The sequence below is a fragment of the Ovis aries genome, chromosome 13, assembly GCF_016772045.2.
Source record: "Ovis aries strain OAR_USU_Benz2616 breed Rambouillet chromosome 13, ARS-UI_Ramb_v3.0, whole genome shotgun sequence".
Taxonomy (NCBI): Eukaryota; Metazoa; Chordata; class Mammalia; order Artiodactyla; family Bovidae; genus Ovis; species Ovis aries.
In genome coordinates this window covers 64,799,486-64,826,764 of record NC_056066.1, presented here as the reverse complement: position 1 = coordinate 64,826,764, position 27,279 = coordinate 64,799,486, and the positions used below count along the sequence as shown (strand labels likewise).

At 49.7% G+C, this 27,279-nt stretch overlaps 2 protein-coding genes across 8 annotated transcripts in view; one reads left to right on the top strand and one right to left on the bottom strand.

Annotated features, from left to right (window-relative positions):
* Positions 1 to 5,331: 5,331 nt before the first annotated feature.
* LOC101120595 (fer-1-like protein 4) overlaps positions 5,332 to 27,279 on the top strand; it is a 40,512-nt gene continuing 18,564 nt past the window's right edge. For all 7 annotated transcript variants that reach the window (XR_009595965.1, XM_027977131.2, XM_027977132.2 and 4 more), the window contains exons 1-29: positions 5,332 to 5,425; positions 5,700 to 5,755; positions 6,122 to 6,210; positions 6,307 to 6,406; positions 7,997 to 8,088; positions 8,257 to 8,298; positions 8,562 to 8,720; positions 9,664 to 9,724; positions 9,841 to 9,972; positions 10,261 to 10,323; positions 10,402 to 10,486; positions 10,746 to 10,905; positions 11,026 to 11,209; positions 11,295 to 11,481; positions 12,335 to 12,696; positions 13,078 to 13,186; positions 13,373 to 13,547; positions 13,643 to 13,763; positions 14,148 to 14,248; positions 19,798 to 19,885; positions 19,959 to 20,075; positions 21,884 to 22,036; positions 23,207 to 23,360; positions 23,463 to 23,587; positions 23,811 to 23,945; positions 24,071 to 24,244; positions 24,684 to 24,800; positions 24,890 to 25,051; positions 27,076 to 27,271. Coding sequence is in view for 6 of the 7 variants with exons in the window: in XM_027977131.2 (XP_027832932.1) it covers positions 5,347 to 5,425; positions 5,700 to 5,755; positions 6,122 to 6,210; positions 6,307 to 6,406; positions 7,997 to 8,088; positions 8,257 to 8,298; positions 8,562 to 8,720; positions 9,664 to 9,724; positions 9,841 to 9,972; positions 10,261 to 10,323; positions 10,402 to 10,486; positions 10,746 to 10,905; positions 11,026 to 11,209; positions 11,295 to 11,481; positions 12,335 to 12,696; positions 13,078 to 13,186; positions 13,373 to 13,547; positions 13,643 to 13,763; positions 14,148 to 14,248; positions 19,798 to 19,885; positions 19,959 to 20,075; positions 21,884 to 22,036; positions 23,207 to 23,360; positions 23,463 to 23,587; positions 23,811 to 23,945; positions 24,071 to 24,244; positions 24,684 to 24,800; positions 24,890 to 25,051; positions 27,076 to 27,271 (3,778 nt within the window). In the remaining variant the exon portion in view is untranslated. The remainder of the gene's footprint in view (positions 5,426 to 5,699; positions 5,756 to 6,121; positions 6,211 to 6,306; positions 6,407 to 7,996; positions 8,089 to 8,256; positions 8,299 to 8,561; positions 8,721 to 9,663; positions 9,725 to 9,840; positions 9,973 to 10,260; positions 10,324 to 10,401; positions 10,487 to 10,745; positions 10,906 to 11,025; positions 11,210 to 11,294; positions 11,482 to 12,334; positions 12,697 to 13,077; positions 13,187 to 13,372; positions 13,548 to 13,642; positions 13,764 to 14,147; positions 14,249 to 19,797; positions 19,886 to 19,958; positions 20,076 to 21,883; positions 22,037 to 23,206; positions 23,361 to 23,462; positions 23,588 to 23,810; positions 23,946 to 24,070; positions 24,245 to 24,683; positions 24,801 to 24,889; positions 25,052 to 27,075; positions 27,272 to 27,279) is intronic.
* On the bottom strand, positions 9,183 to 9,537 carry LOC101117181 (cytochrome c oxidase copper chaperone). The gene has a single exon (XM_012189124.4). It carries the CDS (start codon positions 9,468 to 9,470, stop codon positions 9,279 to 9,281), a length of 192 nt encoding a protein of 63 aa, XP_012044514.1. The 5' UTR covers positions 9,471 to 9,537; the 3' UTR covers positions 9,183 to 9,278.

Here is a 27,279-nt window from a genome sequence, read left to right as displayed (position 1 = left end):
CTTATGTGTTTTATTTCATTCTTCATTACGTGTCACTCCCAGTAAAGCGATAAGTTTATGAAGGCAGAGATTTTTTTGTGTTCGCTACTGTATCTTTCAGCACCTCGATAGATAGTTTCTAGCTCGCATGTACTGTCGTTCAGTCGATGAGGTCGCTCAGTCGTGTCTGACTCTTTGTGACCCCATGGAATGTAGCATGTGGTAGGTGCTCATGTATCTATGAAGGAATAGATGTTTAGAAGGGGCAAGGGATCACCCCCATGTGGCACTTCTCAATACAGCCTTTTTAGTCTCTTTTGCTCTAAAAACCCTTCAGGCTCCTCCTCCTCTCATCCTAGTCATCAGGCTAACTCTGACCTCAGGGATCTGTGATCTCTTCTGGACCCGTATTCACCAGGGGTCTTTGGGGAATTCAGTACCCCTCAGTCACCATATCTTTTTGTTCTTTTATACAATTGATGCCTTCAAACTGTGGTGCTAAAGACTCCTGAAAGTCCCTAGGAAAGCAAGGAGATCAAACCAGTCAATCTTAAGGGAAATCAACCTAAATACTTGTTGGAAAAACTGATGCTGAAGCTGAAGCTCCAGTATTTTGGTCATCGGATTCGAACAGCCATCTCATTGGTAAAGTCCCTGATGCTGGGAAAGATTGAGGGCAGAAGGAGAAGAGGGGGTCAGAGGATGAGATGGCTGGATGGCATCACTGATGCAATGGACAAGAACTTGGCAAACTTCGGGAGATGGTGAGGGACATGGAGGTCTGGCGTGCTGCAGTCCATGGGGTTGCAGAGAGTCGGACACGAGTGAGTGACTAAGACGGACACTCAGACCATCTGAGTCACCTAGAACAGAAAGGAATCACACTTAGTCAAGAGACCAGATGTTCCCAAATTCCTGCTGTGCAACAGAATAGTACCAAAGTGGCTTCTGGAAATTCAGGTCCCAGCCACACCTTAAGATATTACGTTAGCATTTCTAGAGTGGGAGCAAGAATGTGCATTTTTAACAACCACGTGTGATTCTGATTAAAGACCACACTTTGAAAAGCAGTGCAGTTCATCCCGTGCATATTACACAGTGGACAACCAGGCCCAGAGAGGAGAAAGGATTTTCCGGAAACCACACAATAAGTGACAGCAGTTGGAATTCCAAAACCTTGCCCTGGAGTTTAGTATTCTTTCCACCACATCCTACTTTTGTTGGAATGTTAGGACGTGGATGTAGGAGTTCTTAAAGGTTCAAGGCCCAGGGAACCTGCCAGGGTGTGTTTCAACCCAAAGAGGAGTCACCTGTGTTACCTTCCAGAGGCATCAATAACTCACTTGAGGGAGGCCCAGTGGTTAAGAATTGCCTTCCAATGCAGGGGAGATGGGTTCAATCTCTGGTCATGGAACTAAGATCCCACATGCCTTGGGGCAACTAAACCTACACTCTGCAACTATAGAGCCCGCTCATCCCAACTAGAGAGAAGCCCACATACTGCAGTGAAAGATCTGGTGTGCTGCAACTAAGACTCCATCCAGCCAAAAAATAATAATAAAATAAATTTTTAAAAAGAACAAAAACAAAGCAAAAATACCTTGCTTGACTAGATCCCACAGAGCTCAAGGGAGGGAAGGAAGAGAAGGCCAAAGCAGTGACACCTAATAATTCTGGTCCCCTCTCCACCCTTCTTTGGGTCCCAGTGTCTCCATCTGTCAAATGGGAAGATGAAGCCCTCTCTTAAAGTCTGGGAGCTTTGAGGTGTAACCTTGTTCAGGAATAGACTCACCCGTGCCTCTTGTCTGGTATTGTATAGGCCCAAAAACTCATTTGAGCATGTTACACCTGGGGAATAGGAAGAATGAGGCTCTCCAACCTCAGTAGAGTTCACTTCAGTCACTCAGTCGTGTCCGACTCTTTACGACCCCATGAATCGCAGCACGCCAGGCCTCCCTGTCCATCACCAACTCCCGGAGTTCACTCAGACTCACGTCCGTCGAGTCGGTGATGCCATCCAGCCATCTCATCCTCTGTCATCCCCTTTTCCTCCTGCCCTCAATCCCTCCCAGCATCAGAGTCTTTTCCAATGAGTCAACTCTTCACATGAGGTGGCCAAAGTACTGGAGTTTCAGCTTTAGCATCATTCCTTCCAAAGAAATCCCAGGGCTGATTTCCTTTAGGATGGACTGGTTGGATCTCCTTGCAGTCCAAGGGACTCTCAAGAGTCTTCTCCAACACCACATTCAAAAGCATCAATTCTTCAGCACTCAGCTTTCTCACATCCATACATGACCACTGGAAAAACCATAGCCTTGACTAGACGGACCTTTGTTGGCAAAGAAATGTCTCTGCTTTTGAATATGCCATCTAGGTTGGTCATAACTTTCCTTCCAAGGAGTAAGCGTCTTTTAATTTCATGGCTGCAATCACCATCTGCAGTGATTTTGGAGCCCAGAAAAATAAAGTCTGCCACTGTTTCCACTGTTTCCCATCTTTTTCCCATGAAGTGATGGGACCAGAGGCCATGATCTTCGTTTTCTGAATGTTGGGCTTTAAGCCAACTTTTTCACTCTCTTCTTTCACTTTCATCAAGAGGCTTTTAGTTCCTCTTCACTCTCTGCCATAAGGGTGGTGTCATCTGCATATCTGAGGTTATTGATATTTCTCCCGGCAATCTTAATTCCAGCTTGTGCTTGCTCCCACCCAGCGTTTCTCATGATGTACTCTGCATATAAGTTAAATAAGCAGGGTGACAATATACAGCCTTGATGTACTCCTTTTCCTATTTGGAACCAGTCTGTTGGTCCATGTCCAGTTCTAACTCTTGCTTCCTGATCTGCATACAGATTTCTCAAGAGGCAGGTCAGGTGGTCTGGTATTCCCATCTCTTTCAGAATTTTCCACAGTTGATTGTGATCCACACAGTCAAAGGCTTTGGTATAGTCAATAAAGTAGAAATAGATGTTTTTCTGGAACTCTCTTGCTTTTCCATGATCCAGTGGATGTTGGCAATTTGATCTCTGGTTCCTCTGCCCTTTCTAAACCCAGCTTGAACATCTGGAAGTTCACGGTTCACGTATTGCTGAAGCCTGGCTTGCAGAATTTGGAGCATTACTTTACTAGAGTGTGAGATGAGTGCAACTGTGTGGTAGTGTGAGCATTCTTTGGCATTGCCTTTCTTTGGGACTGGAATGAAAACTGACCTTTTCCAGTCCTGTGGTCACTGCTGAGTTTTCCAAATTTGCTGGCATATGGCATGCAGCACTTTCACAGGAGCATCTTTCAGGATTTGAAACAGCTCAACTGGAATTCCATCACCACCACTAGCTTTGTTTGTAGTGATGCTTTCTAAGGCCCACTTGACTTCACATTCCAGGATGTCTGGCTCTAGGTGAGTGATCACACCATCATGATTATCTTGGTCATGAAGATCTTTTTTGTACAGTTTTTCTGTGTATTCTTCCCACCTCTTCTTATCTTCTGCTTCTGTTGGGTCTATACCATTTCTGTCCTTTATCGAGCCCATCTTTACATGAAATGTTCCCTTGATATCTCTAATGTTCTTGAAGAGATCTCTAGTCTTTCCCATTCTGTTGTTTTCCTCAGTACAGTTATCCCTTGCTTTTTACAAAAGACCTATTTTAGTACTGGTTTTTGCTGACCAAAAGAAACCCGAAGATTTTAACTCTCACAAAAAAGGCAAAAAGCAAAACCAGCATTCCCAGTGAGCTGTTACAAAGGCAGCTTGCACCCAGAGCTGCAAGACTGGCACCGCCAAGCTCCTTCCCCAAGAACTACAAACTCAGCATATCAGCATAAAGCCTCCATAGCCTTAAACTGTGAACATCTGTGCTTCATTCAGATTTATTTTGAACATCCAATAGCAAGATATATCCTAGGGCAACTGCTTTTTCATTTTCTGCCCCTTTGCCTTAGGACAGCAGGGGAAATCTGTGCTGAGATGGAGCAGCCGAAGCACAGGAAGTGACCATGTCTGGTTCAAGGAACCAGCAAGACCCGGCTCCTCTGACTGCCTCCTCTTATCTGCTGCTGCCGCCTGATACATTCCTTGTACTCTGGCCAAACTGAACAAATCGTAGGTCCTGGAACATGCCCTGCATTTCTTCCCACTTCCTGGATGCCCTTCTCTGCTGAACTCCTGTCCTCAAAGCCCAATTTAAGCAGTCGCTCCTCAAGGAAGCCCCTCTGGCCTCCCTCCCCTGAGCAGTGTAGCCCTGACCCTCTCCTGCTCCGGTGGGGATCTAGGCTTTGTTTGGTGTTGGAGTCCGCGAAGCGATTTGGAAGAAATGCTTGAATCACCTCTGTGGTGGCACCTCCTCCCCGCCTCCGCTGAGGGTGACGCAGCATGCGTTCTATATCCAGGCAGTGTCACTGATGGCCCTGAGATGCACTCAACACAGACTTACCGTCACTCATGGGTTCAGACTGTGAGACACAGTCATTCCTTCCTTCATTCAAAGTACTTCACATCTGTTTCAGGATGAATAACCTAAGCTAGGAGGACTATGTCCAGAAAAATGCACACATGCTCAAAATTTTAGACAATTTCAAGGGTTTGCACACTCCCTGGAGACCATCTATGGTCCCACCAGTAAACCCAAAGATTTTGGTTAAGAAATGTTCTGGGACTTCCCCGGCGGTCCAGTGGCTAATCTGCCTTGCAATGCAGGGGACATGTGCTCTATCCCTGGTTGGGGAAGATCCCACATGCTGTGGAGCAACTAAGCCCAGGTGCCACAACTACTTTGCTGCCTGCAGCAGCAAAGACCCGCGACAGCCGAAAAATAAAAATAAATAGCCAGATAAATCTTTAAAAAAAGAAGAAACGTTTTGAATACCTGCTATATGCAAGCTAGGGACACACGTTCACTCATTAATTCAAAAAATATGTTGAGTCCCTACATGCTAATGTTGGGGGCTAGGGGATTCACTTTTCTTTTCTTTTTTTAATGTTGTTTTAATTTGCTTGACTGAGAGGTAAACAGGGAACAACATGAGGCCCCATGTCCTTGAGTCCTCAGGCTAGCAGAGGCCAGACTGGGTCCAGCCCTCTCCCCTTGCCTCCATCCCCACCTGGTCGCATCTGCCCCCGCCAATAAGGATGCAGGACAGAGGCTGAAGCTGGGGCAGGCAAAGAGGACTAAACTGACCACAGGGACCTGACTTACCCCTATCTTTCTGTCCTTTCACTGCCTCCCTACCCATGACCCCCAGGCCTGCTGATTTTGTGTTTGACTAAAGGGCAGGGATTGCTGAACCTGCTAAGTGAGTTCAGTGAGTCAGAGGCGATTCAGGTGGGCAGGAGGGCAGGCGGGCAGAGGCAGAGCCAGTGGCCCTGGGACAATGGCTCTGACTGTGTGTGTGCGGCGACTAACAGGGCTGCCAGGCACCCATGACCGGCAAGTGAGGCTCAGCTTTCGAGGTGAGGTCTGCAGGGATTCTCTGAGAACTTTTAGATATCGGGAGCTCTGGCCCCTCCTCTCTGCAGGTCCCCCGCTTCATCTCTGGGCATCTCTACAGTTTGTCTCCTTTGTCCTTGAGCCCAATGTCTCCATCTCTCTGCCTCCCTCCGTCCGTATCTTCTATGGCTCTTTGAGGGTGAGTCCAGGGAGGGTGAGGCCAAGACTGGATGGAGAGATGATCTGTGTGTGTGTAGGGGGAGGAGATGATAAATGACTAGATTCAATTCTGAGTAGGTTTTACCCAGAAAACGAGGAGAATTCACTGTGGGCGAGAAGCAGATATAGGTGAGGTGAGTGGGGTTGGGTTCTGGATGGGGAGAAGCTGATCTGTACCCCATCTGAGTCCATCCTGGGGCTGGGAGGCTTATTCCTGAATTTGGGGAGATGGTACAGTCTCAGGAGGTGGGGTTGTCTAATGCTCGAGAGGTTAGTCTCAGTACGGGACAAGTCAGGATCAAGACTGGGGAGATTAGTTCTTGATTGATAGTTAGCCCCAGATCAGCCCTAATTGGGGAGGACTGGCTCCTGGTTTAGGAGATCAGCCGTGGAGTTAGCTCTCAATTTGTTGGCTCCTATTTCAGGTTTGGGAATAGGCTATAGATTGGGGGTCAGTGTCAGCCCAGCATTGGGTGTCACAAGGTTCTTCCTATTCCCAGCTCTTCCGTTGGCCACACTATGGAGCTCCTCTGGCTGGGGAGTGTCTGTCTGTTCAGGTGGTCAACTGCAGCCGTGTGTTCAGCCCCAGGTGAGTAGGCCTGGGGAACCAAAGATGCAAAGGGTGTAGAGAGGGCCTTGGGGCCATTCTCCTGGGTCATTTTTTCGTTTCATGCCGCACCCCCAGGTCTCTGGGGACACTTGTGATCTCCCTGCAGCATCTACAGACTGCCGGGCATTTGGTGCTGCGGGAGGCCTTAGTGGACAAGAATCTGCGTGTGTCTCCAGTGAGTTCCACCAGCCCCCTAGCCTGCCACCCTCAAGCCTGAGGGTCTCTCTAGAAGTGGGTTCCATTTCTCAGAGGGGAAAACTCAGACCCAGATAGGAGTAGTAACATGGCCCCCGAGTCAGGGTGTCTTGGATAACAGCTCCCAGGGCCAAGAATCAGGTTTAGCTCTGAGGGCCAGGGATATGGCAAGGGGAGAAGATAAGAAGTTCTGGCCCCATGACCCTGCACCAGGTGCAATTCTTGTGGGAGACAAAGATGAGCCTGGATGGATTTTCCTGGTGTTTCATGGGGAGTCAGCATAGCCTCATAGAAGTAAACTTGGGTTCAAATCTCAAGTCCTCCACTTCCCACCTGAGACCTTGGCCAAATTATTCAGCTTCTCTAGGCCATTTCCTCACTTACCTTATATGGAATCCTACAAAATGTCGAGCTTTTCACTCAGCCTGCCATCATTTGTTATGCCCTGATTACAAGCAAGTGCAGTTCTAAGCAATGAGGATTGAGTGGTGAGCAAAACCAGATAAGGACTTGCCCTCTTAGAACTCCATATCTACAGAGAGAGACAAACATTAAACAAATATTCAGCAACTTCTCTGGTAGTCCCATGGCTAAGATTCCATGCTCCCAATGCAGGGGGCTGGAGTTTGATCCCTGGTCAGGGAACAAGATCCCACAAGCTATAACGAAAAGTTCAGATGCTGCAACTAAAGATCCTGTGAGCTGCAATGAAGACCTGGCACAGTTAAAAAAAAAAAAAGTTAAAAAAGAATATTCACAAAAATGAATGCAAAAATGCCTGTGAAGGATGTTACAAAATAGCAGGTAGGGGGATGGAAGAATGTATAACGGAGAGATGTGACCTATATAGGGTTCAGAAAAGGTTCCCTGAGGAAGTAGTGTTTGAGCTTAGAATTGAAAGATATGATAGGAGTTAAATAAGTGGGAGGAGAGACTGTTCTAGGTGGAAGAACCAGCATATTCAAAAGCCCAGCACCCTGAGATAGCATACCTGGGGTGCAGGGCAAAGCAGATCCCCTAACAGATGCAGCTGGAAAGTTTGGCAAGGCCCAGATCATGCAGAGCTGTGAAGGCACATTAGTGTATTTCCAAGAGCAACGAGATTATTTTGGAGTTGTGTTGGGCCCCTTCAAGAGGTTACTTGCACTTAGTAAGTTCTTAATAGCTTAAGAGTAGTCACTATCATTTGGGGCTTCCCTCGTGACTCAGATGCTAAAGAATCTGCCTGCAGTGTGGGAGACCTGGGCTTTGCCCCTGGGTCAAGAAGACCCTGGGAGAAGAGAATGGCTACTCACTCCAATATTCTTGCCTGGGAAATCCCATGGACAGAGGAGCATGGCAAGCTACAGTCCATGCGTCCATGGGGTCACAAAGAGTCAGACACAACTGAGTGACTAACACTTTCACACTTTCAGCCACTACTATTAATGATCAGAGAGGAACCAAAGTCACCACAGATGGGGCCAGGAGGGTCTCTGTTTATAGATGAAGAAAAAGGCACTGTCTTTGGGGTTTTCCTAGCCTCAGGGTAGCCTCAGTAGCCTGAGGCCCACTGCAGATCTGGTTTTAGGTCCAGGTGGAACTTGACCTGAAGTACCAGCCTCCAGAGGTTGCAACTGGAGTCTGGGCACAAGAGGACTTTGGAGCACCCATTCGGGACAGGTAAACCTCCCACCCACCTAAGCAAGACCCAGGCAGGCCTCGGTAAAGGAGAATGGTAACCAGTTCCCCTGTGGATCTGCTGGATGTGATGACTCATGGACCCATGCTGCCCAGTTTGTAACTCTGTAGTCAGACCTGGCCCTCTCCTGTCATTTCTCTTTCTCCCAGCTCAGAGCTGATCATCCCCAATGTGGGCTTCCAGGAGCTGGAGTAAGTATGTGGGAATGAGCTGGGTTACAGGGTCAGTCTTGGGATTGGGACCCAGTAATATGAGGTCAGTTCCTGGGTCTGGGATCAGTACTGGACCAATTCCAGGGTGAGAAGTCAGTCCTAGAATAAGGGGTCAATTCTGGAATTAGAGGGCTCTCCGGTTCAGAGTCAGGGATGGGTCCTAGAGTCAGGGACGTCAGAGATGGGTGTCCAGAGACGGGTGAGAGGTCCCAGACATGTTCCTGGAGGGCCTTTCCTGTCAGGCCTGGGGAGGCCCGGCTGGAGCGGCGGGCAGTGGCACTGGGCCGCAGGCTAGCTCAAGGAGCAGGTCAGCAGGACGATGAGGACGATGAGCTGGCGCTGGAGCTGGATGATGAGCCTGATGTGGAGCTTTCTGGCGTCGTGTTCAGCCCACTCAAAAGGTAACTTGTAGCCCTGCACACCTGCTCCCATAGCCTACCAGTGTGTCTGTCAACCTCACCTGCTCATACCTGCAGGCCTATGCTTGTCCACCCTCACAAACACAGGGTTCCAAGGGTATGGGTGGGGAGTGGATATCCTGGGGTCAAGGGTCATTCACTCTTCTGCATAGACACTGCCACATTCACACAGTTACACTGACTCATACATGGCTTCTGGAACCAATGAAGGTGATGCCAGCTTGATGAGGGCAAGGAATTTAACCTCTTTTTTTCTCTGCAGCGTTCCAGTGCCTAGAACAGAGTTGGTGCATATAGCAGGCGCTCCATCAGTCTTTGCTGAATGAACGAATGGTTTTAGGGCTCCAGAAATGAGTCGAATTCTGAGTGTAGAGTTGAGATGGAGGCCAGACAATACTGGAAGGACTTATTATTATTATTTTTTTTAACCAGGGATTTTTTAAAAATAAATTATAAATAATTTTTTATTTTGGAACTCCCAAAGTTACTGAATCTTCTTCATTCTTCAGGAACTATTCACTCCCAGAGCAGACCACCATTTCATATCTTAAATCCCAGGGCTCTCATGCACTCCTTGTGGGCTTCAATTAGGTGTCCACATTGCTCTTCTCCTTTCTCAATTATGCACGCATCGCGTGCCTTCTTGGTCTCCGGGCAGGCGCAGCAGGGCTTCAGCGGCTTCTTCTCCTGCGACTCAGATGGGGCAGGGCTTGCGGCCGCCAGACCTGGCATTTTTCGTGCCCCAAAACAGCAACTAGCACAGACAGCCTAAACTCTCCAGACTTGGCAAAGCCGATTTACGCGCTGGAAGGACTTAGAAACCAAAAGTTTAGGGGGAGAAATCTCAGCACCAGCACCAAGCCAGAGTGTGTGTACAGAGGGGGAGGAAATGAAGTGAGAGCTGACCGTAATCCCCTCTCTGCAGCCGAGCTCGGGGCCTGGCCCGCGGGGATCCTTTCCAGGTGTCCAGGTCCCAGGACTTCCAGGTACCGCTCTCCCACCAGGCCCAAACCCTTGGGGAGTACCATCAGCTCTCCACACACGTTCTTCCCTCAAACCATGGCAGGTTGGCTTCCTTTCCTCCTCCTTCCTTACCCTTCAGGTCGGGGTCACGGTGCTGGAGGCCCAGAAGCTGGTGGGAGTCAACATTAACCCTTACGTGGCCGTGCGCGTTGGAGAGCAACGCCGAGTGACCGCCACGCAGCGCGGCACCAATTGCCCCTTCTACAATGAGGTGGGCGCAACCAGGGAAGGAGGAGCCTGAGAGAATGGGCGGGACCCAGGAGAAGACCTGTGCGTGGAGGGGGCTTGGCCTGGGGCGGGGCGGAATGAGCCTATTGGCTGGCCTGGGGCCAAGCGCTGGGTGCTGGAAACGGTGCAAAAGGGGTATGGTCACCGAATTGGGGTAGAGTGGGGAAGGGAGGAAAGAGGGCGTTCTCTTTACAAGGGCTAGGGGCCAGAGGGTGAGAACCCTCCACATATAACCTGCTGTCAATTCTCTTGCTTCCCCACTTCGACCCAGTACTTCTTGTTTGAATTTCACGAGACCCGGCTTCACCTCCAGAACTTGCTGCTGGAGATTACGGTGAGAGGGTTGGGATGAGAGGTTGCCGTCAGAGAAGGAGAGATGCCGAAGATCCAGACTAACACCACCTTTCCCTAGGCTTTCCATTCGCAGACCCTTCCCTTTATGGCCACTCGGATCGGTACCTTCAGGATGGACCTGGGCATGATCTTCGAACAGCCAGGTACTGAACACTCCCCGCCTGCGTCATTGAGACTCCTCTGCGTGGACAGGGGAAGCAGACCCGCTGGGCACCGAGCCCAGTGTACTAACTTGTAAGACAGCTGTCTCTTTCGACGGCTGACTGGCCCGTTCTCCTGCTCCTCCCTACTGAGCCGGACTTGAACCCCGGCTATTGTCCAGCATTCTAATCCCAGCCTCCACAACCACCCTGAGCATCCCGACGGGCCCCCTGACCCCTGGGCCCACTCCTCTTTCCCCAGATGGCCACTTCTATCAGAAATGGGCCCCACTGCGCGACCCCCGGGACACCCGCGCCGGGACCAAAGGCTTCGTCAAGGTCACTTTGTCCGTGAGGGCTCGCGGGGACCTGCCCCCTCCACTGCCACCCCCGGACCCGGGCCACAGTTCAAACATCGAGAAGTGAGCTGGTGTGGAGAGTGGGGAGGGGGAAGAGTAGGACCGGGCGAGGCTTCCTGGATGCGGAGAAGGCAAGGGGCCGAGCCTAGGGCTTCTGGGTCCCTCAGCGCCCGGCTCCCCTAGGAACCTGTTGCTGCCACGTCGGGTGCCAGCGGAGAGGCCGTGGGCGCGGCTGCGAGTGCGCGTGTACCGCGCGGAGGGGCTTCCGGCGCTGCGCCCCGGGCTGCTGGGCAGCCTGGCCCATGCCCTGCTGGACCAGCGCGTCCCCGTGGACCCGTACGTGAGGGTGTCTTTCCTGGGGCAGCAGGTAAGTCCCTCCTGTCTCCACTCAGCGGAGGCCCAGGCCGGGATCCGCACTGACCGCTCTCCGCCTGTCTTCACCGCGCGCTCAGGGCGAGACGTCGGTACGCAGTGAGACCACCGCGCCCGAATGGAACGAGCAGCTGAGCTTTGTGGAGCTCTTCCCGCCGCTAACGCGCGGCCTTCGTCTGCAGCTACGGGACGACGCGCCGCTCGTCGATGCGGCCCTCGCCACGCACGTGCTGGACCTGACGCAGATCTCGCATTCCGGCCGCGCAGGTAAGTGCATCCTGCCGTGCCTCCTCCCTGTCCCTGTGTACCCAGGGTCCCGCCCCCGACAGCAAACCCCATCCTCCCGACCCAACTCCGCTTAGAAAGTCTGGTCTATGCCAAGTGACTATTTCGCTCCAAGCCGACCCCTCCCTTCACAGTCCCACTTGTCGCCCGCAGACTACAGACCCTACCCTTGGTTTGGTTCTGTTGACAAGAATCCTAATTACAGCTGAATATCCAGTAATCCCTGCAGCCCAGTTCTTCTTACAGATTGACCTGCAGGAAAACAAGCCCTGACCGCATTAACCTTTTCCTCCGGACCCTCACCGGGCCTGCTGTAGCTCCACCCCAATGCTGACTCCACCTCCAGGCCTCTGGCTCCGCCCCCGGGGCGTCTTTCCTGTCGAGCTGCTCCCTGGGCACGTCCCTGGTGGTCCAGTGGTTGGGAATCCCCCTGCCAATGCAGGGGACACGGGTTCAGTCCCTGGTCCAGGAAGACTCCGCGTACCGCGGGGCAACTAAGCCGGTGCACCACAACTACTGAAGCCCACGCCCCAGAGCCTGTGCTCCCAAGAGAAGCCACTCTAATGAGAAGCCCGAGCACCGCAATTACAGAAAGGCTGTAGGCAGCAACAAAGATCCAGTGCAGCCCAAAGCAAACAACTAAATAATAGTTGTTTTTAAAAAATAGTTCTCCCAGGTCTTGGTCCTTAGCTCTCAGGCCCTAGCTGTTCGAAGGCTTTCCTTCCAGAGGTCCAGAGGTTCAATCTGACACCCCTCTTCCTCAGCATAAACTAGTACCTACCTGCTCCACGCTTCCCTCCAAAACACTGTTTTTGTCCCCTTCACCTCCCCACAGCGGGGTTTAACCCCACCTTTGGCCCGGCCTGGATACCTCTCTATGGCTCACCCCCCAGTACGGGTCTCCGGGACGGTCTTCAGAATCTCAATGAAGGCGTTGGCCAAGGCATTTGTTTCCGAGGCCGACTGCTGGTGGCTGTGTCCATGGAAGTGTTGGAAGGGAGAGCTGAACCCTATCCTCCCCAGGCCCCACAGGGGTCCAGGTTGTCTCGGCTCACAGGAAAGAAGAAGAAGAAAGCCAGGCGTGGCCAGATTCCTGCAGGGATACAGCAGCACCCAGATACCAGCTCCAGTGTTGATGCGCCTGAGATTCCTAGTGCCATGGAGGTGGAAGTGGAGGAATTGCTGCCGCTGCCAGAGGTGAGGCTGAAGTTTAGTAAGGGGGCCGGGTACACATTCTCAGCTCTGGAGTGTGTACCCAGATCCCAGGCCTTAAACACCAGGGCAGGTGGGGTGTCTCAACTTGGTGACCTGGGTGAAGACTGCACGGTGTGTACACATGTGCTCCTATGTATATTATAATCATGGAAAGAGGAGGGTGACAACTCAGAGATGAACCAGAGAGGACCAAGTCCCGGGTCCGAAGAACTGGGACAACAAGGGGCAGAGGGAGGCAGGACACCAGCAGCGAATCTTCTAGGCCTTCATTGCATGTCCTTCTGTGGGCATTGTGACCAAGCATAGTCCAGGCTGCAAACTGGGAGGGTGGCGGCTGACTCCATCCTGACCCGCCTTTTCCAGAATGCCCTGGCGCCCTGTGAAGATTTCTTGCTCTTCGCTGTGCTCTTCGAGGCCACCATGATCGACCCGGCCATGGCTGCCCAGCCCATCAGCTTTGAGATCTCCATCGGTGTGAGACCTAACCAAAGCCCTAAGGGCAGTGGGTTTGAGGGTGGTCACTCTTGTTCCAGACTTAGACCACTGGAAGGAACAGTTGACCTTCAGTAAGGGGTGGGCTCTGACTTAACTATTGAGACACAGGTTGAGGGAGGGACCCCTCAGGCTGGTACCCACTGACCCTTGTGGCTCCCGGCAGGTGATGCAGGTCGCAGAAAGGAGCAGTTGAGCCAAGGGTCCAGGGTGGGGGCGGAAGCAGAGGACACAGAAGGGGAGGAACAGCTCCTGCTGGAGTCAGACATGGGAGTCGGGCCAGCGGAGGAGGAGGAGCTGGGAACCCCAGCTCAGCGGCCTGAGCCCATGGATGGCAGTGGGTGAGTGCTCCCGGTGGCTGGAAGGAAGGTGTTGGGGGATTCCCAGTGGCCCAGGACTGCCCCTTGCAGACTCTGCTCCTCTGCATCCTGCCCAGGCCTTACTTCTGCTTGCCCCTACGTCACCGCAAGCCCTGTGTATGTGTGTGGAGCCGCTGGAAGAATCATTTGTGGCGCCTGCAGAGCAGTAACTGTGTGCGGAGAGTGGCCGAGAGGCTGGTGAGAGCAAGGCGGGTGCTCACAGGGCGAGGCCGGGATAGAGGGGCATTCCGGACACCCTGACCTGTGAAGTGGGGGCTAATGAGTAAAGCACCAGGGTTACCCAACACCCCATCAGATGAAAGCTTCCGGGAGAGCTGAGAAGACCAGAAATTGTGGGAGGGCTGGAATTCAGAACTGTTGGACCCAGGAAGAACAAGAGTAGAGCTCCCGGGGGCCTGGACTCATAGCCATGCAGCCAGCGGAGGGCTTGAGAAACCGAACCCAGAATTACTTGAAGTCAAAGAAGGGTGGGGCCAAGAGGAACTGTCGTGAGTGGGCGGGGCCTTGGGATGAGGGTGTGGTCTAAAGGAGGTGGAGTCTGACCCTCTCCCTTTGGCCCAGGACCAGGGGTTGCAGGAGGTTGAGACTCTGCAGCGCCGTCCAGGACTTGGGGCCTGCACACGGCTGAAGCAGGCACTGGAAGAGCTGGTGGCAGGCAGCAGGTGAGCGGAGAGCCTCTCCTTCCTTGCTGCAGACTCTGGGGTAAGGGAAACCCATGATAGCTGTCTGGACCCTGGATGCTACAGTCTGATCGGCACTTTACAGGAGAGTGAGGAGATGATTGTGGAGGGAACTTGATGGAAATTATTGGATGTTAGGCCACTCCCCTTCAAGAAACTCTTTCCCCCTCTCCTCTAATCTCCACACACCTTCCAGTTCCTCAGATGAGGAGCCACTGAAGATTTTGAAAAGAAAAGGGATATACCTTAACCTATCCCTTTAAATGATCAGTAGGGGAGGGATGATATGAGAGGAAGCAGAGGGCCTTGTAATAACTGAGGTGATGGTTGAATTGAATCTAGGATGGACACAGAGTGACTGGATTCAAAGGCAGTATGAGTCTGTGAAAGTGACATCTCAAGACCCACTAATGAATAGTCTTAGGGGACTTGGGAAATGTGCAGAGAAGAGTTATGAATGACTCCTACAATTTTGACTTGAATAACTATGTAGATGGTGCCCTTTACTGAGCTATGGAAAATGAGAGGAGGAGAAGTTCTGGTGGGAGGGGAGGGAATATCAAAAGCTCATTTTATGGAAACAACCTAGATGTCCATCAGCAGATGAATGGATAAGAAAGCTGTGGTACATATACACAATGGAGTATTACTCAGCCATTAAAAAGAATTCATTTGAATCAGTTCTGATGAGATGGATGAAACTGGAGCCGATTATACAGAGTGAAGTCAGCCAGAAAGAAAAACACCAATACAGTATACTAACACATATATATGGAATTTAGGAAGATGGCAATGACGACCCTGTATGCAAGACAGGGAAAGAGACACAGATGTGTATAACGGACTTTTGGACTCAGAGGGAGAGGGAGAGGGTGGGATGATTTGGGAGAATGACATTCTAACATGTATACTATCATGTGAATTGAATCGCCAGTCTATGTCTGCCGCAGGATGCAGCATGCTTGGGGCTGGTGCATGGGGATGACCCAGAAAGTTGTTATGGGGAGGGAGGTGGGAGGGGGGTTCATGTTTGGGAATGCATGTAAGAATTAAAGATTTTAAAATTTAAAAAATAAAAAACTAAAATTTAAAAAAAAAAAATTGGAACAGTAAAAAAAAAAAAAAGCTCATTTTGGGTCTTGTTAACTCTGACTTCTGTTTTGAAAATATTATTTATTTGGCTACTTTAGTTGCATGTGGGATGTTTAGTTGTGGAATGTGAATTCTTTAGCTGTGGCATGTGGGCTCTAGTTCCCTGACCAGGGATCAAACTCTGGTCCCCTGCATTGGGAGTGCCGAGTCTTAGCCACTGGACCACCAAGGAAGTCCCTGAAATAGACTTCTGTTAGACTTCTAAACGAATATATCTGCTAGGCTATTAGCTATGAGTTGAGCTCTAGGGAGAGTTCAAAGCTTAAAATGTAAAATTGGGAGGTGTTAATACAGAGATGGGACTGGATTAGATCATCTAGAGAGCAGAAAAAGGAAAAAAGAAAATTCCAGGGACCTGGCAAGCTCCAACATTTAGAGGGAGGGAGGAAGAGGAGAACTCAGCTAAAGACTTGGTTGGTGGTGGTTACTTTTCTTTCTTTATCTCAATCAACCTTTCAGTTCAGTGAAACACTGAGGTGAACACAGTTGACCCCACCCTCCTTCTTGAAAGACTCTCCTGTTGACTTCCATGTCCCTGGTTTTCCTATCTTGACCTCTGAATGTTACAAATTTCATGTACTGTGCCCCTGGATTTCACTGTAAGGCTCTCTTCTCTGTCTATGTTCTCTATGTCTCCAAAAGAGCAACCATATTTAATCCAGTTTTATATGATGCAATGAAACTATTTCCATTTTCACTTCACTGATTTTTTTTTTTTTTGAAAGTTTTAATTGCTTAGTCGTGTCTGATTCTTTGTGACTCCATAGAACTGTAGCCTGCCAGGCTCCCCTGTCCATGGAATTCTCCAGGCAAGAATACTGGAGTGGGTTACCATTTTCTCCTGCATTGCAGAAGGATTATTTACCATCTGAGCCACAAGGGAAGTCTTAGTTATTTTATTACTAAAGTTATTTTTTGGCAGAGAACTTTCAATGAAAGATTTACTCATATAATATTTCACTCTTTATAGCTTTACCCAGTGTGGTTTTGTGTGTGCTGCTGTTATTTCTACCACATTTAATTTTCCTGAATCCAATTTTGTGGATCTAAATCTTGTCAAGAAGATATTTTTCTCTTGTCAATTTTTAATCAATAGCAATGTTAATAAGTGAAGTTTTAGAAATTATACAGTACAGTTCATTTCAGTTGCTCAGTCATGTTCAAATCTTTGCGACCCCATGAACCGCAGCATGCCAGGCCTCCCTGTCCATCACCAACTCGCAGAGTCCACCCAAACACATGTCCATTGAGTCGGTGATGCCATCCAACCATCTCATCCTCTGTCATCCCCTTCTCCTCCTGCCCTCAATCTTTCTCTGCATCAGGGTCTTTTCAAATGAGTCAGCTCTCCACATCAGGTGGCCAAAGTATTGGAGTTTCAGCTTCAACATCAGTCCTTCCAATGAACACCCAGGACTGATCTCCTTTAGAATAGACTGGTTGGATCTCCTTGCAGTCCAAGGGACTCTCAAGAGTCTTCTCCAACACCACAGTTCAAAAGCATCAATTCTTCAGTGCTCAGCTTTCTTTATAGTTCAACTCTCACATCCATACATGACCACTGGAAAAACCATAGCCTTGACTAGACGGACTTTTGTTGACAAAATAATGTCTTTGCTTTTTAATGTGCTATCTAGGTTGGTCATAACTTTCCTTCTAAGGAGTAAGCCTCTTTTAATTTCATGACTGAAATCACCATCTACAGTGATTTTGGAGCCCCCCAAAAATAAAGTCTGACACTGTTTCCACTGTTTACCCATCTATTTCCCATGAAGTGATGGGACCAGATGCCATGATCTTCGTTTTCTGAATGTTGAGCTTTAAGCCAACTTTTTCACTCTCCTCTTTCACTTTCATCAAGAGGCTTTTGAGTTCCTCTTCACTTTCTGCCATAAGGGTGGTGTCATCTGCATATCTGAGGTTATTGATATTTCTCCTGGCAATCTTGATTCCAGCTTGTGCTTCCTCCAGCACAGCATTTCTCATGATGTACTCTGCATATAAGTTAAATAAGCAGGGTGACAATATACAGCCTTGACGTACTCCTTTTCCTATTTGGAACCAGTCTGTTGTTCCATGTCCAGTTCTAACTGTTGCTTCCTGACCTGCATACAGGTTTCTCAAGAGGCAGGCGCAGTTTTGACCCTTGTCACTCAAATTGTGTCTGTCAGTAGAAGTCTTGAAGTAAAGAGCTTTATAAGTTAAAAAGATAAGCTCTGGGAGCAGTATTAGGTGAAAAATCTTTGGAGTCACTTATTTTATATATATATATATATTTAAATTTCCACAGTTAAAAGTTAAGAAATCATTGAGGAGGGGTCAAAAGGGGGCCCAAATTCCATGGATTAAAATCATTTTACTTAACCCAACAAGTGTTTTTTGAGCATCTATTAGGTGCCAGGCCCTGAGGATACAGTGGTAATCAAAATGAAGTCCCTGCCATGGCTTTCATTCTATTTAGAGAGACAGAAAAAGCAGAGATGAAGATGGAGAAAGTGGGAGGGGTTGTTGAGATGGGATGACCAGGGAAGGTCTGTGAAGAGGTATTTGAGCAAAAGCCTTAACAAAGAAGGGGAGAATGAGCTATGGGAAGGTCTAGGGCCAAACATTCCAGCATAGGGAGCAGCTAATAAGAGGCCTTGAGGTAATAGGTTTGGGGTATTCAAGGAAGAGCAAAAAGGCCAATGTGACTGTAGGGTTGAACTTGAGGGGAGAGTAATATTTGATGAAGACAGGGAACTAAAGAGAAATAGAGCATGTAGGGCCTTTTAGGCCATTTAAAAATATTTTTATGTATTTATTTTGCTTTACCAGGTCTTAGTAGGCCTGTGGGATCTTCTATCCTCATTTTGGCTTATGGGGTCTTTAGTTGTGGCATGGGAATTCTTAGCTGCAGCAGGTGGGATCGAGTTCCCTGACCAGGGACTGAACCCAGGGCCCTCTGCATCGGGAGCTCCAAGTCTTAGTCACTGGACCACCAGGGAAATCTCCCCATTAAGACCATTCTAAGTATTTTGTTCTTAACTCTGAGATGAGAAACTTCTGGGGAGGAGTGAAATGGTCTGAAAAGCATTGAAAAACTCATTTTGGATGCTGTATTGAGAACATTCTGTAGGCCAGAGGGTAAGAGTGGAAGAAATGAGAACAGCTAGGTGGCTATTGCAATAATCTTGGAGAGAGTGATGGTGGCTTAGACCAGGGTGGGCCTGGAAAGGAGGAAAGTAGTCAGATTCTGAATGTATTTTGAAAACAGAGCCTAAGTGATATGCTAAGTGATATGACATGTTCATTGGGTCTCAGAGTCGGACACGACAGTAACTGAACAACAACAATAAAAAGTGCTATGCTGATGGGTTGCTGTGGAGTGTGAGTGAGAGAAAGAGCAGTGAAGGAGACTTGGAAGTTTTGAAGTGAAGCAGGGTTTGCTTTTAGACAGATGGGGTGGGGCAGTCATTAGAACTCATGCACTTGGTTTGGGCATGTTTTCTTGAAACTATCTTTAGTCCATGTTGGAACTGTCAAGTACAGCCCATGTGAGCCTTTAATATGCACTTGAATCCTCCGACTATAAACATGCAGATTTCTGACAGAGAAGGTCAGGGTGGGGCTGAGATTCTGTGTTTCTAACTAAGTCATACCAATCCTGTTGGGCCTGGGCTACACTGAGTAGCCAGGGCAGTAAATAGTTAATTTCTAGTATATTCTAGGGCTCCAGAGCGATGCTGGCCTTGATGAGTTGGGAAATGGTCCAAATATAGAAGCCGTCCTTAACTGAGGAAGGATGCCTGTTATTTTTTACTTTTTTAACAATTAATTTATTTTAATTGGAGGATAATTACAATATTGTGGTGGTTTTTGCCATACATCCACAGGAATCAGTCACGGGTGCACGTGTCCCCCCATCCTGAACCCCCCCCCCCCCTCCCTCCCCACCCCGTCTCTCTAGGCTTCCCCAGGGCTGTTATTTTTCTTTTTTAAAGATTATTTTATTTGGGGGCTGTGGTGGATCGTCATGGCTCTAGTTGCGGTGTGCAGGCTTCTCGTTGTTGTGGCTGCTCTTGCTGCGGAGCATGGCTTCTGGGGGCTTCTGTAGCTGCAGCTTGTGGGCTCTAGAGCATTGGTTCAGTAGTAGTTGTGGCCCATGGGCTTTATAGTTCCACAGCATGTGGGATCTTCCCGGACCAGGGATGGAACCCATGTCCCTAAAATTACAAGGCGGATTCTTAACCACTGGACCACCAGGGAAGCCCCAAGGATGCCTGTTTGGGAACAAGACTGAGAGGAGCTGTGAGGGAGGCTGGTGTGGGAGGCCTGCTCTGCAGAAGGTGGCCCCTAACGGACAGGGTTCCCACCTGCCACGCCTGCCCCTGCTCATGCAGACAGTTTTGCCATGGTGCTGAGTGCAGGACGATGACCCGGCCCAACGCCCTGGATCGATGCCGAGGGAAACTGCTGGTGTATAGCCTGGTACGATCTGGGGAAGGGGATCAGGGGCACCCAGCAGAGACCCACCGCTCATGTTCTCTTCCTGACTTTTCAGAACCTGTTGGCAAAGCAAGGATTGCGGCTCCTGCGGGGCCTGAGGGAGAGAAATGTGCCAGAGAAAGTGGCGCTGGCCAAGAAGCTCCTGGTGAAATTGCGCTTCCTGGCCCAGGAGGTAATGCCTTACGCATCCATTTTCCCACCCTGAATACCCTTTCTCCTAAGCCGACCAGGGGCCTTTATTAGTCCTGTGGATCCATGCCCGGCCATAGGATCCGTTGCTCTGAATAGAGAACCAAGTTCCATTTGGAGCAGCTAAGGGTGTTGTACATTCTTGGACCCAGCAGAGATGCGGGGAACAGTCAGATCTCTTCGGAAGCAGATTTGAGAGTACATTCCTTGGCATGACTTCCCTGGTCTGAAGCTCTGAACACAACACATGGGAAGGGTAAAGGAAGTTCACATTTTTAGAAAGTTTCCTTTGCTAAGTATCTGCATGTGTTACCCTGTGTAATTCAACAACCTTGGGAAGATATACCTCATTTGACAAGTGCAGATACTAAGGCTTAGAGAAGGAAAGTGATGGATCCACCATGTCATGGCTGGTTAAGTGGCGGAGTTAGCCTTCAAAGCCATTTCTGTTCTACTCTGAAGCTCAGTCATTCCAAAGGCACAGACAGTTCTGACTACCAGAACCAAGATGTCCTTAGGATCAAAGAGTGAGGAGCTGGATATTGGTCTCAGGTTTCTTTTCTTTCTTTTTTTTTTTTTTCAAAAAATCGTATTTATGCATTTATTTATGGCTGGGCTGGATCTTCGTTGCTGCATATCAGCTTTCTCTAGTTGCAGTGCATGGGTTTCTCATTGCAGTGGCTTCTCTTGTTGTGGAGCATGGCCTCTAGAGTATGGGCTCAGAAGTTATGGCACATGGGCTTAGTTACTCCTTGGCATGTGGGATCTTCCCAACCTAGGGATCGAACTGACATCTCCTGCATTGGCAGGCGGATGCTTAACCACCGGACCACCAGGGAAGTCCTTGGTCTCAGACCTTGAAGGGCATGTTGGAGTTTGGCAAGTATGAAAGGATAAAGAACATGTGCAAAGGGACAGCTGGAAAGCAGAGTAGTGGAAGGAGAGGTGGGGATCACTGCAGAGAAATCAGGTTGGGAGGAGGGAAAACGAAGGAAATCAAGCTAACACATGCTCCAACATGGTGAACCTTGAAGACTTTATGATAAATGGAAAAAGCCAATCACAAAAGGGCAAATACATATGATTCCACTGATATGAGGTACCTAGAGTAGTCCCTCATAGAGAGATAGTAGGATAGTTATTGTCAGGGCTGGGAGGGGAAAATGGGAAGTTAGTGTTTAATGGCTACAGAGTGTCAGTCCTACTGATGAAGAAAGTTGAAGAAGCTTCTGGAGGTGAGCAACAGTGATAGTTTCACGACAATGTGAATGTCCTACCTAACTGTACACTTAACAGTGGCTGAGATGGGAAATTTTACATTATGTCCGAGTGAAAGTGTGGAAGTGTTAGTTGCTCAGTCATGTCTGACTCTTTGCAACCCCATGGACCGTAGCTTACCAGGCTCCTCTGTCCATGGGATTCTCCAGGCAAGGATACTGGAGTGGGTTGCCATGCCCTCCTCCAGGGGATCTTCCCAACCCAGAGATCAAACCTGGATCTCCTGCACTGCAGGAAGATTCTTTACCACCTGAGTCACCAGGGAAGCCCATGTTTTGTGTATTTTAACATAATTAAAAATAAATAAATAGAGAGACCAGGAAAAAAAAATAGTCCTGTAGGGGTAGGGCATCCAGGGGAGAGGTGTCCAGGACGTAGGTGGCCAGATGGACCTGCAGTTTGGGAAGAGGTCGGGGCTGGAGATGGACATCTGGCCTGTCCATCCAGTGGAAGCTGTGGGAGCAGGTGGTCTCAACTCCAAGTTCACCGCTGTAACCAGTTCTCTGCCTGCAGCCCCAGCCGCCCCTCCCGGATGTGCTGGTCTGGATGTTCAATGGGCGGCGCCGTGTGGCCTGGGCCCGGATTCCTGCCCAGGATGTGCTGTTCTCTGTGGTGGAGGAGGAACGGGGCCGGGACTGTGGGAAGATCCAGAGCCTGCTGCTCACAGTGAGGGGTCCTGGGGGGTGAGGGTGCTGGGGATTGGAGTGGGATAAGGCTCTTAGGGTGGCACAGGCTTTGGGGCAGAGCCACACGGTGCACAGTAGGAGTCCCAAACTCTTTATTTTTTTATTTATAATTGTTGGCCTCACCATGTTGCCTGTGGGATCTTAGTTCCCCAACCAGGGATCAAACTTGTGTCCTTGGCAGTGAAAGTGCAGAGTCCTAACCACTGAACCGCTAGGGAATTCCCTTAAAACTCTATTTTATTTTTTAAACTTTTTTTAATTAAAATTTTTTAGTCAAAAATTTTAATTAAAAGTTTTTATTTTGATTTTTCAACTTCTAGCAAATTAAAATGTTTCAACTAGAAATTTATTATAATTTTTTAAAAGTATGTCACATGTTGTGCCACATGGCAAAAAAAATTTTTAAAAGGATACCAAACTCTTAATTATCTAAAATGCCAAAATGAAATTGTGCCTTTACCCAGGTGAGCTTTGATGTGAGATAAACAGCAGATCTTGTCATCTCTGAGCATGAATTGGCCCTTCTGCTGACTAGGCTCTGACAGATGGGCTGGGTTATGAAAATGGGACTAATTAGTTGCTGATAAGTTCAGCTGATTTGGGGGCAGAATATTTCTAAATGAAGAGTCCTTGGGATAGACACCAGCAGGGGTCCCTGGTGGTGAGTTGTGACCTCTGGGTAAGGGACAGGGAACCTCATGTGCTGGGGATGAGGGGACAGAGGGCTGAGTGTGGGGTAGCGGAGTGCAGAACTCAGAGCGTGGTTTGGGGTCTGGGGTTTGGGGCATAGGAGGTGGCAGTGTTGGGCAGAGGGGATGGGGAGTGGAAGTTAGGGATGATGGAGTCTCAGGTGGAGGGCATGAAGAGGGTCAGGTACAGGGAGTGCTCTTTGTTTTTTTGTTTGGTTTTTATTTTGGCCATGCTGCCAGGCAAGTAGGATCTTAGTTGCCTGACCAGGGATCGAACCCATGTCCCCTGCATTGGAAGTGCAGAGTCTTGGCCCTGGACCACCAGGGAGGTCCCCAGGGAGTGCTCTTTGAATTAGGGATCTGGTGATACAGAGAGCAGAGGCCTGCCTCGGAGAAGCAAGATGATTGGTCTTGCAGGGGTAGTAAGACGTGGGGCCCTAACATGGCTCCTCCCACAACAGGCACCGGGTGCAGCCCCTGGTGAAGTCTGTGCCAAGCTGGAGCTCTTCCTGTGGCTGGGGCTGGGCAAGCAAGCCACGGCCTGCACTGAAGAGCTCCCCGTGGACCTGCTGCCTGAGCCCTCAGCTGGGCTGCCCCACAGCCTGTACCGGGACGGTGAGTGGGGCTGGATGCTCAGCTGGGGATTCGGAGGGGTCTGAGGTCAGGGACTCCAGTGGTCCCTGAGCTCACACTGCCCCTTCTTTCCCTCCACCCCAGACTTCAGCTACTTCCAGCTCCGGGCCCACTTGTACCAGGCCCGAGGGGTGCTGGCAGCAGATGACAGTGGGCTCTCAGACCCCTTTGCTCGAGTCCTCATCTCTACGCAATGCCAGACCACGCGGGTGAGGGCTGGGCTAGGAGGTGGGTGGTGGAGGGGCACTGGGAGACGAGGTGGGTGGGAACTGAATTTCTTCCAAGGCTCCCAGTCTCTCTTCTGCCCTCTATTTTGGGATGTTGGATCAGATCACCCTGATTTAGGGGGTGATGTAGAACTAGGGGGTCTTAGGGGTGACGGGTTCTCCTGATACTACCTGCTGTTACCTCCCTTCCTGCACGGCCCTTAAGGTCCTGGAGCAGACTCTGAGCCCTCTGTGGAATGAGCTCTTGGTGTTTGATCAGCTCATCGTGGACGGGAGGAGGGAGCACCTGCAGGATGAGCCCCCACTAGTGATCGTCAATGTCTTTGACCACAATAAGTTCGTGAGTGTGACCTGGGGCCCACCTGGGTTCCTGCCGCCAAGGATCCTCCTCTCCTCGTCTCGGTGCGCTCTCCCCGGCTTCCTGAGCCTCTTCTACTTTTGTTTTCACTGCTCTGCTCCCCGCAGGGCCCCGATGTGTTCCTGGGCAGGGCGCTGGCCGCCCCGAGGGTGAAGCTGATGGAGGACCCTTACCAACACCCCGAACTGCAGTTCTTCCCCCTGAGGAAGGGGCCCCGGGCAGCGGGGGAGCTCATCGCCACCTTTGAGCTCATTGAACTGGACTACAGTAGCGGGCTTGAGGTCAGAGTGCTGGGGTCTCGTTGGGACACCCTGTGGACCACTCCTGCCATTCCTCTAGGTCCTCTCACTCTGGGAATGTGGGCACGTCCCAGGGTTACTCCTCCAACTTCCTTGCCCCCAGAGAATGCGGGCTGCAGGTCTGTCCTGGGGCCACCTCCCTGGACCTCCTGACTCCAGGGAATACTCGAAGTAGACCTTCCCTTGGTTCACCTTCCAAGGCCTCCAACCCCAGAGGACCCAGGCTATGGGTCGATCGCCTTGCCTCAGATGCCCATCCTCTCCCTGCACATGGCTGTTCCCGAGACAACCCCCTCCTGCCAATCTAGCCTTGCCAGGTTCCTCTGGATTTCTGTCTCACCAGCAGTCCTCCATGTCTTTACCCTGAGTCCAGACTTCCCCTCCTGATTCCTCTCTGAGCTCTGATCTCGTCTCCTTGCAGCCCTCAGTGCCCAGCGATGTGGAGCCCCAGGACCTGACCCTCCTGGCTGAGCCCTTCTCTGGACACCTGTCCTTGCCACCCCACGTGCACCCGGTGCTCAGGGAGTTCCGTGTTGAGGTAGTGAACTCACATCCTCCCGCCCTCCCCTCATCTGGGTGTCCTTCAGTGAGGTACAGGCCCCTGAATCTCCCACTTCCCAACTTCAGGTACTGTTCTGGGGTCTCAGGGGCCTTGGCCGCGTGCATCTGTTCGAGGTGGAGCAGCCCCAGGTTGTGCTGGAGGTGGCAGGTCGGCGAGTGGAGTCTGAGGTCCTGGCCAGTTACCGTGAGAATCCCAATTTCACCGAGCTCGTCAAGCATCTGACGGTGGTGAGGACATGGGCTGGGGCCAAAGGGCTGGGCTGAGAAATGGATGAGATGATGAATTCCTGGCTGTTATGTTAGATTAACCCGGGGGTCACCAGACTTTCTATAAAGGGTGTGTGTACTCAGTTGCTCAGTTGTGTTTCACTCTTTTGTGACCCCACGGACTGTAGTCTGCCAGGCTCCTCTGTCCATGGAATTTTTCAGGCAAGAATACTGAAGTGGTTTGCCATTTCCTCCTCCAGGGGATCTTCCCAACCCAGGGGTTGAATCTACATTTCCTGTCTCCTGCATCGCTGGTGGAGTTTTTACCACTGAGCCACCAGGGAAGCCCCTCTATAAAGGGCAAGCTAGTGAAGATTTTAGGCTTGTGGGCTATACAGTCTCAGTTGCAATTACTCAACTCTGCTTTTATACACAGTCTTAAGACAACAAGGAAATGAATGAGTATGACTGTTCCAAGAAAACTTTACTTACAAAAACGGGCAACAGGCTAGACTTGGTTTACAGGCAATGATTAGCCAATCCCTGGATTAATCCATGAACTGGTGATGCTCTATTGGCTCTATTGATTGAGTGGATTAGCCAAAAGTCATAAGTGGGAGTCTGAAGGAAACTGAGACACCAGGGGTTAGAAAGATAGATACATTCTTTGTTTACTTTGTCATTACCATACTGTAGTGTGGGCTTGGAGTCAAATTCTGGCAGTGTCACTTAAGTGCTTGTCAGATCACTTGTCTGATTTGAGCTTTACTTTGTCTGCTTGTTTGTTTGAAGAAAGGACAGAAGTGTGTTATGAGGAGCCAGTGAAATAAAGGCTCTTTAATATTTATTTATTTTTGAGTGCACTGGGTCTTGGTCACTGCGAGCAGGCTTTTCTCTCGTTGCAGCGAGCAGCGGCTGCTCTCTAGTTGCGGTGACTGGGCTTCTCATTGCAGGGACTTTTCTCATTGTAGAGCACGGGCTCTAGGTTACTTGGGCTTCAGCAGTTTCCACACATAGGCTTAGATGCCCCACAGCATGTAGAATCTTCCCGGATCAGGGATGGAACCCTTGTTGCCTGCGTTAGCAGGTGGATTCTTTACCACTGGGTCACCAGGGATGTCCTTAATGTTATTACTGATACGGTTGGATTTACATTTGCCGCTTGGCTATTTGTTTTCTATATATTTCATTTATTTTTTCTTCCTCCTTTACTGTCTTCTTTTGTATTAAATAGATATTTGTTAGTATACTACTTAAAGCGTCTGCCTCCAATGCGGGAAACCCCGGTTCGAACCCTGGGTTGGGAAGATCCCCTGGAGAAGGAAATGGCAACCCACTCCAGTATTCTTGCCTGGAGAATCCCATGGACAGAGGAGCTTGGTAGGCTACAGTCCACGGGGTCACAAAGAGTCGGACACGACTGAGTGACTTCACTTTCACTTCTTTAATTCCTTAGTTGATATTTACTTAGTAGTTGCTCCAGGGATTACAGTATGCATACTGATTTTTCACCGTCTGTTTCAGATTAATACTGGTTTAGTTTCAGTAAAATAGAAATACTTTGCTCTATTATAACTCCATTTCTCCCTCTTTTGTGCTGTGATTATCACATATATGTAAAATAAAACCAACAATACAGTATTATAACTGTGTTCCCCCTCCCCACTCAGGATTCATTGATAGACACAGAATTTCTGGATTAAAGGGTATATATAATTTTATGGTTCTAAGTCTATATTAGCAAACTGAGTATTTCTCCTTTACATAATAATAACAACAACTTCATGTTTCTGATAGCACTTTGTAGGCTCCAAATTACTTTTGTATCTGTTATGTCATGTGACACAATAGCCTTTCCAATCCAGGGCTGTGTCCCCTTTTTAGCTGGGGAGTGGGTTGGGAAGGCAGTGACTCACCAGAGATGACTCGGTGGGGCTGTGGACTTCGAATGCACATTTAGCTGCCTTGTTTTCTCACCTGTCTCCGCTGCGGCCTTTTCCTCCTCCCAAAGTGTGCAGAGATCCAGGTCCTCTCTCCCCCGCCAGGACTTGCCGGAACAGCCTTACCTGCAGCCCCCTCTCAGCGTCCTGGTGATCGAGCGCCGGGCCTTTGGCCGCACAGTGCTTGTGGGATCCCACGTTGTCCCCCATATGCTGAGATTCACTCTCCAGGGTCAAGAGGATGCCCCCGAGGAGCAAGAAGAGGAGGAGACAGGGGACCTGGTCCCCAGGGAACCTCAAGGTAAGGGG

Excerpts from the sequence above, each read along its gene's own strand:
- LOC101117181 (XM_012189124.4), bottom strand. The coding sequence starts at position 9,470 with ATGCCAGGTCTGGCGGCCGCAAGCCCTGCCCCATCTGAGTCGCAGGAG.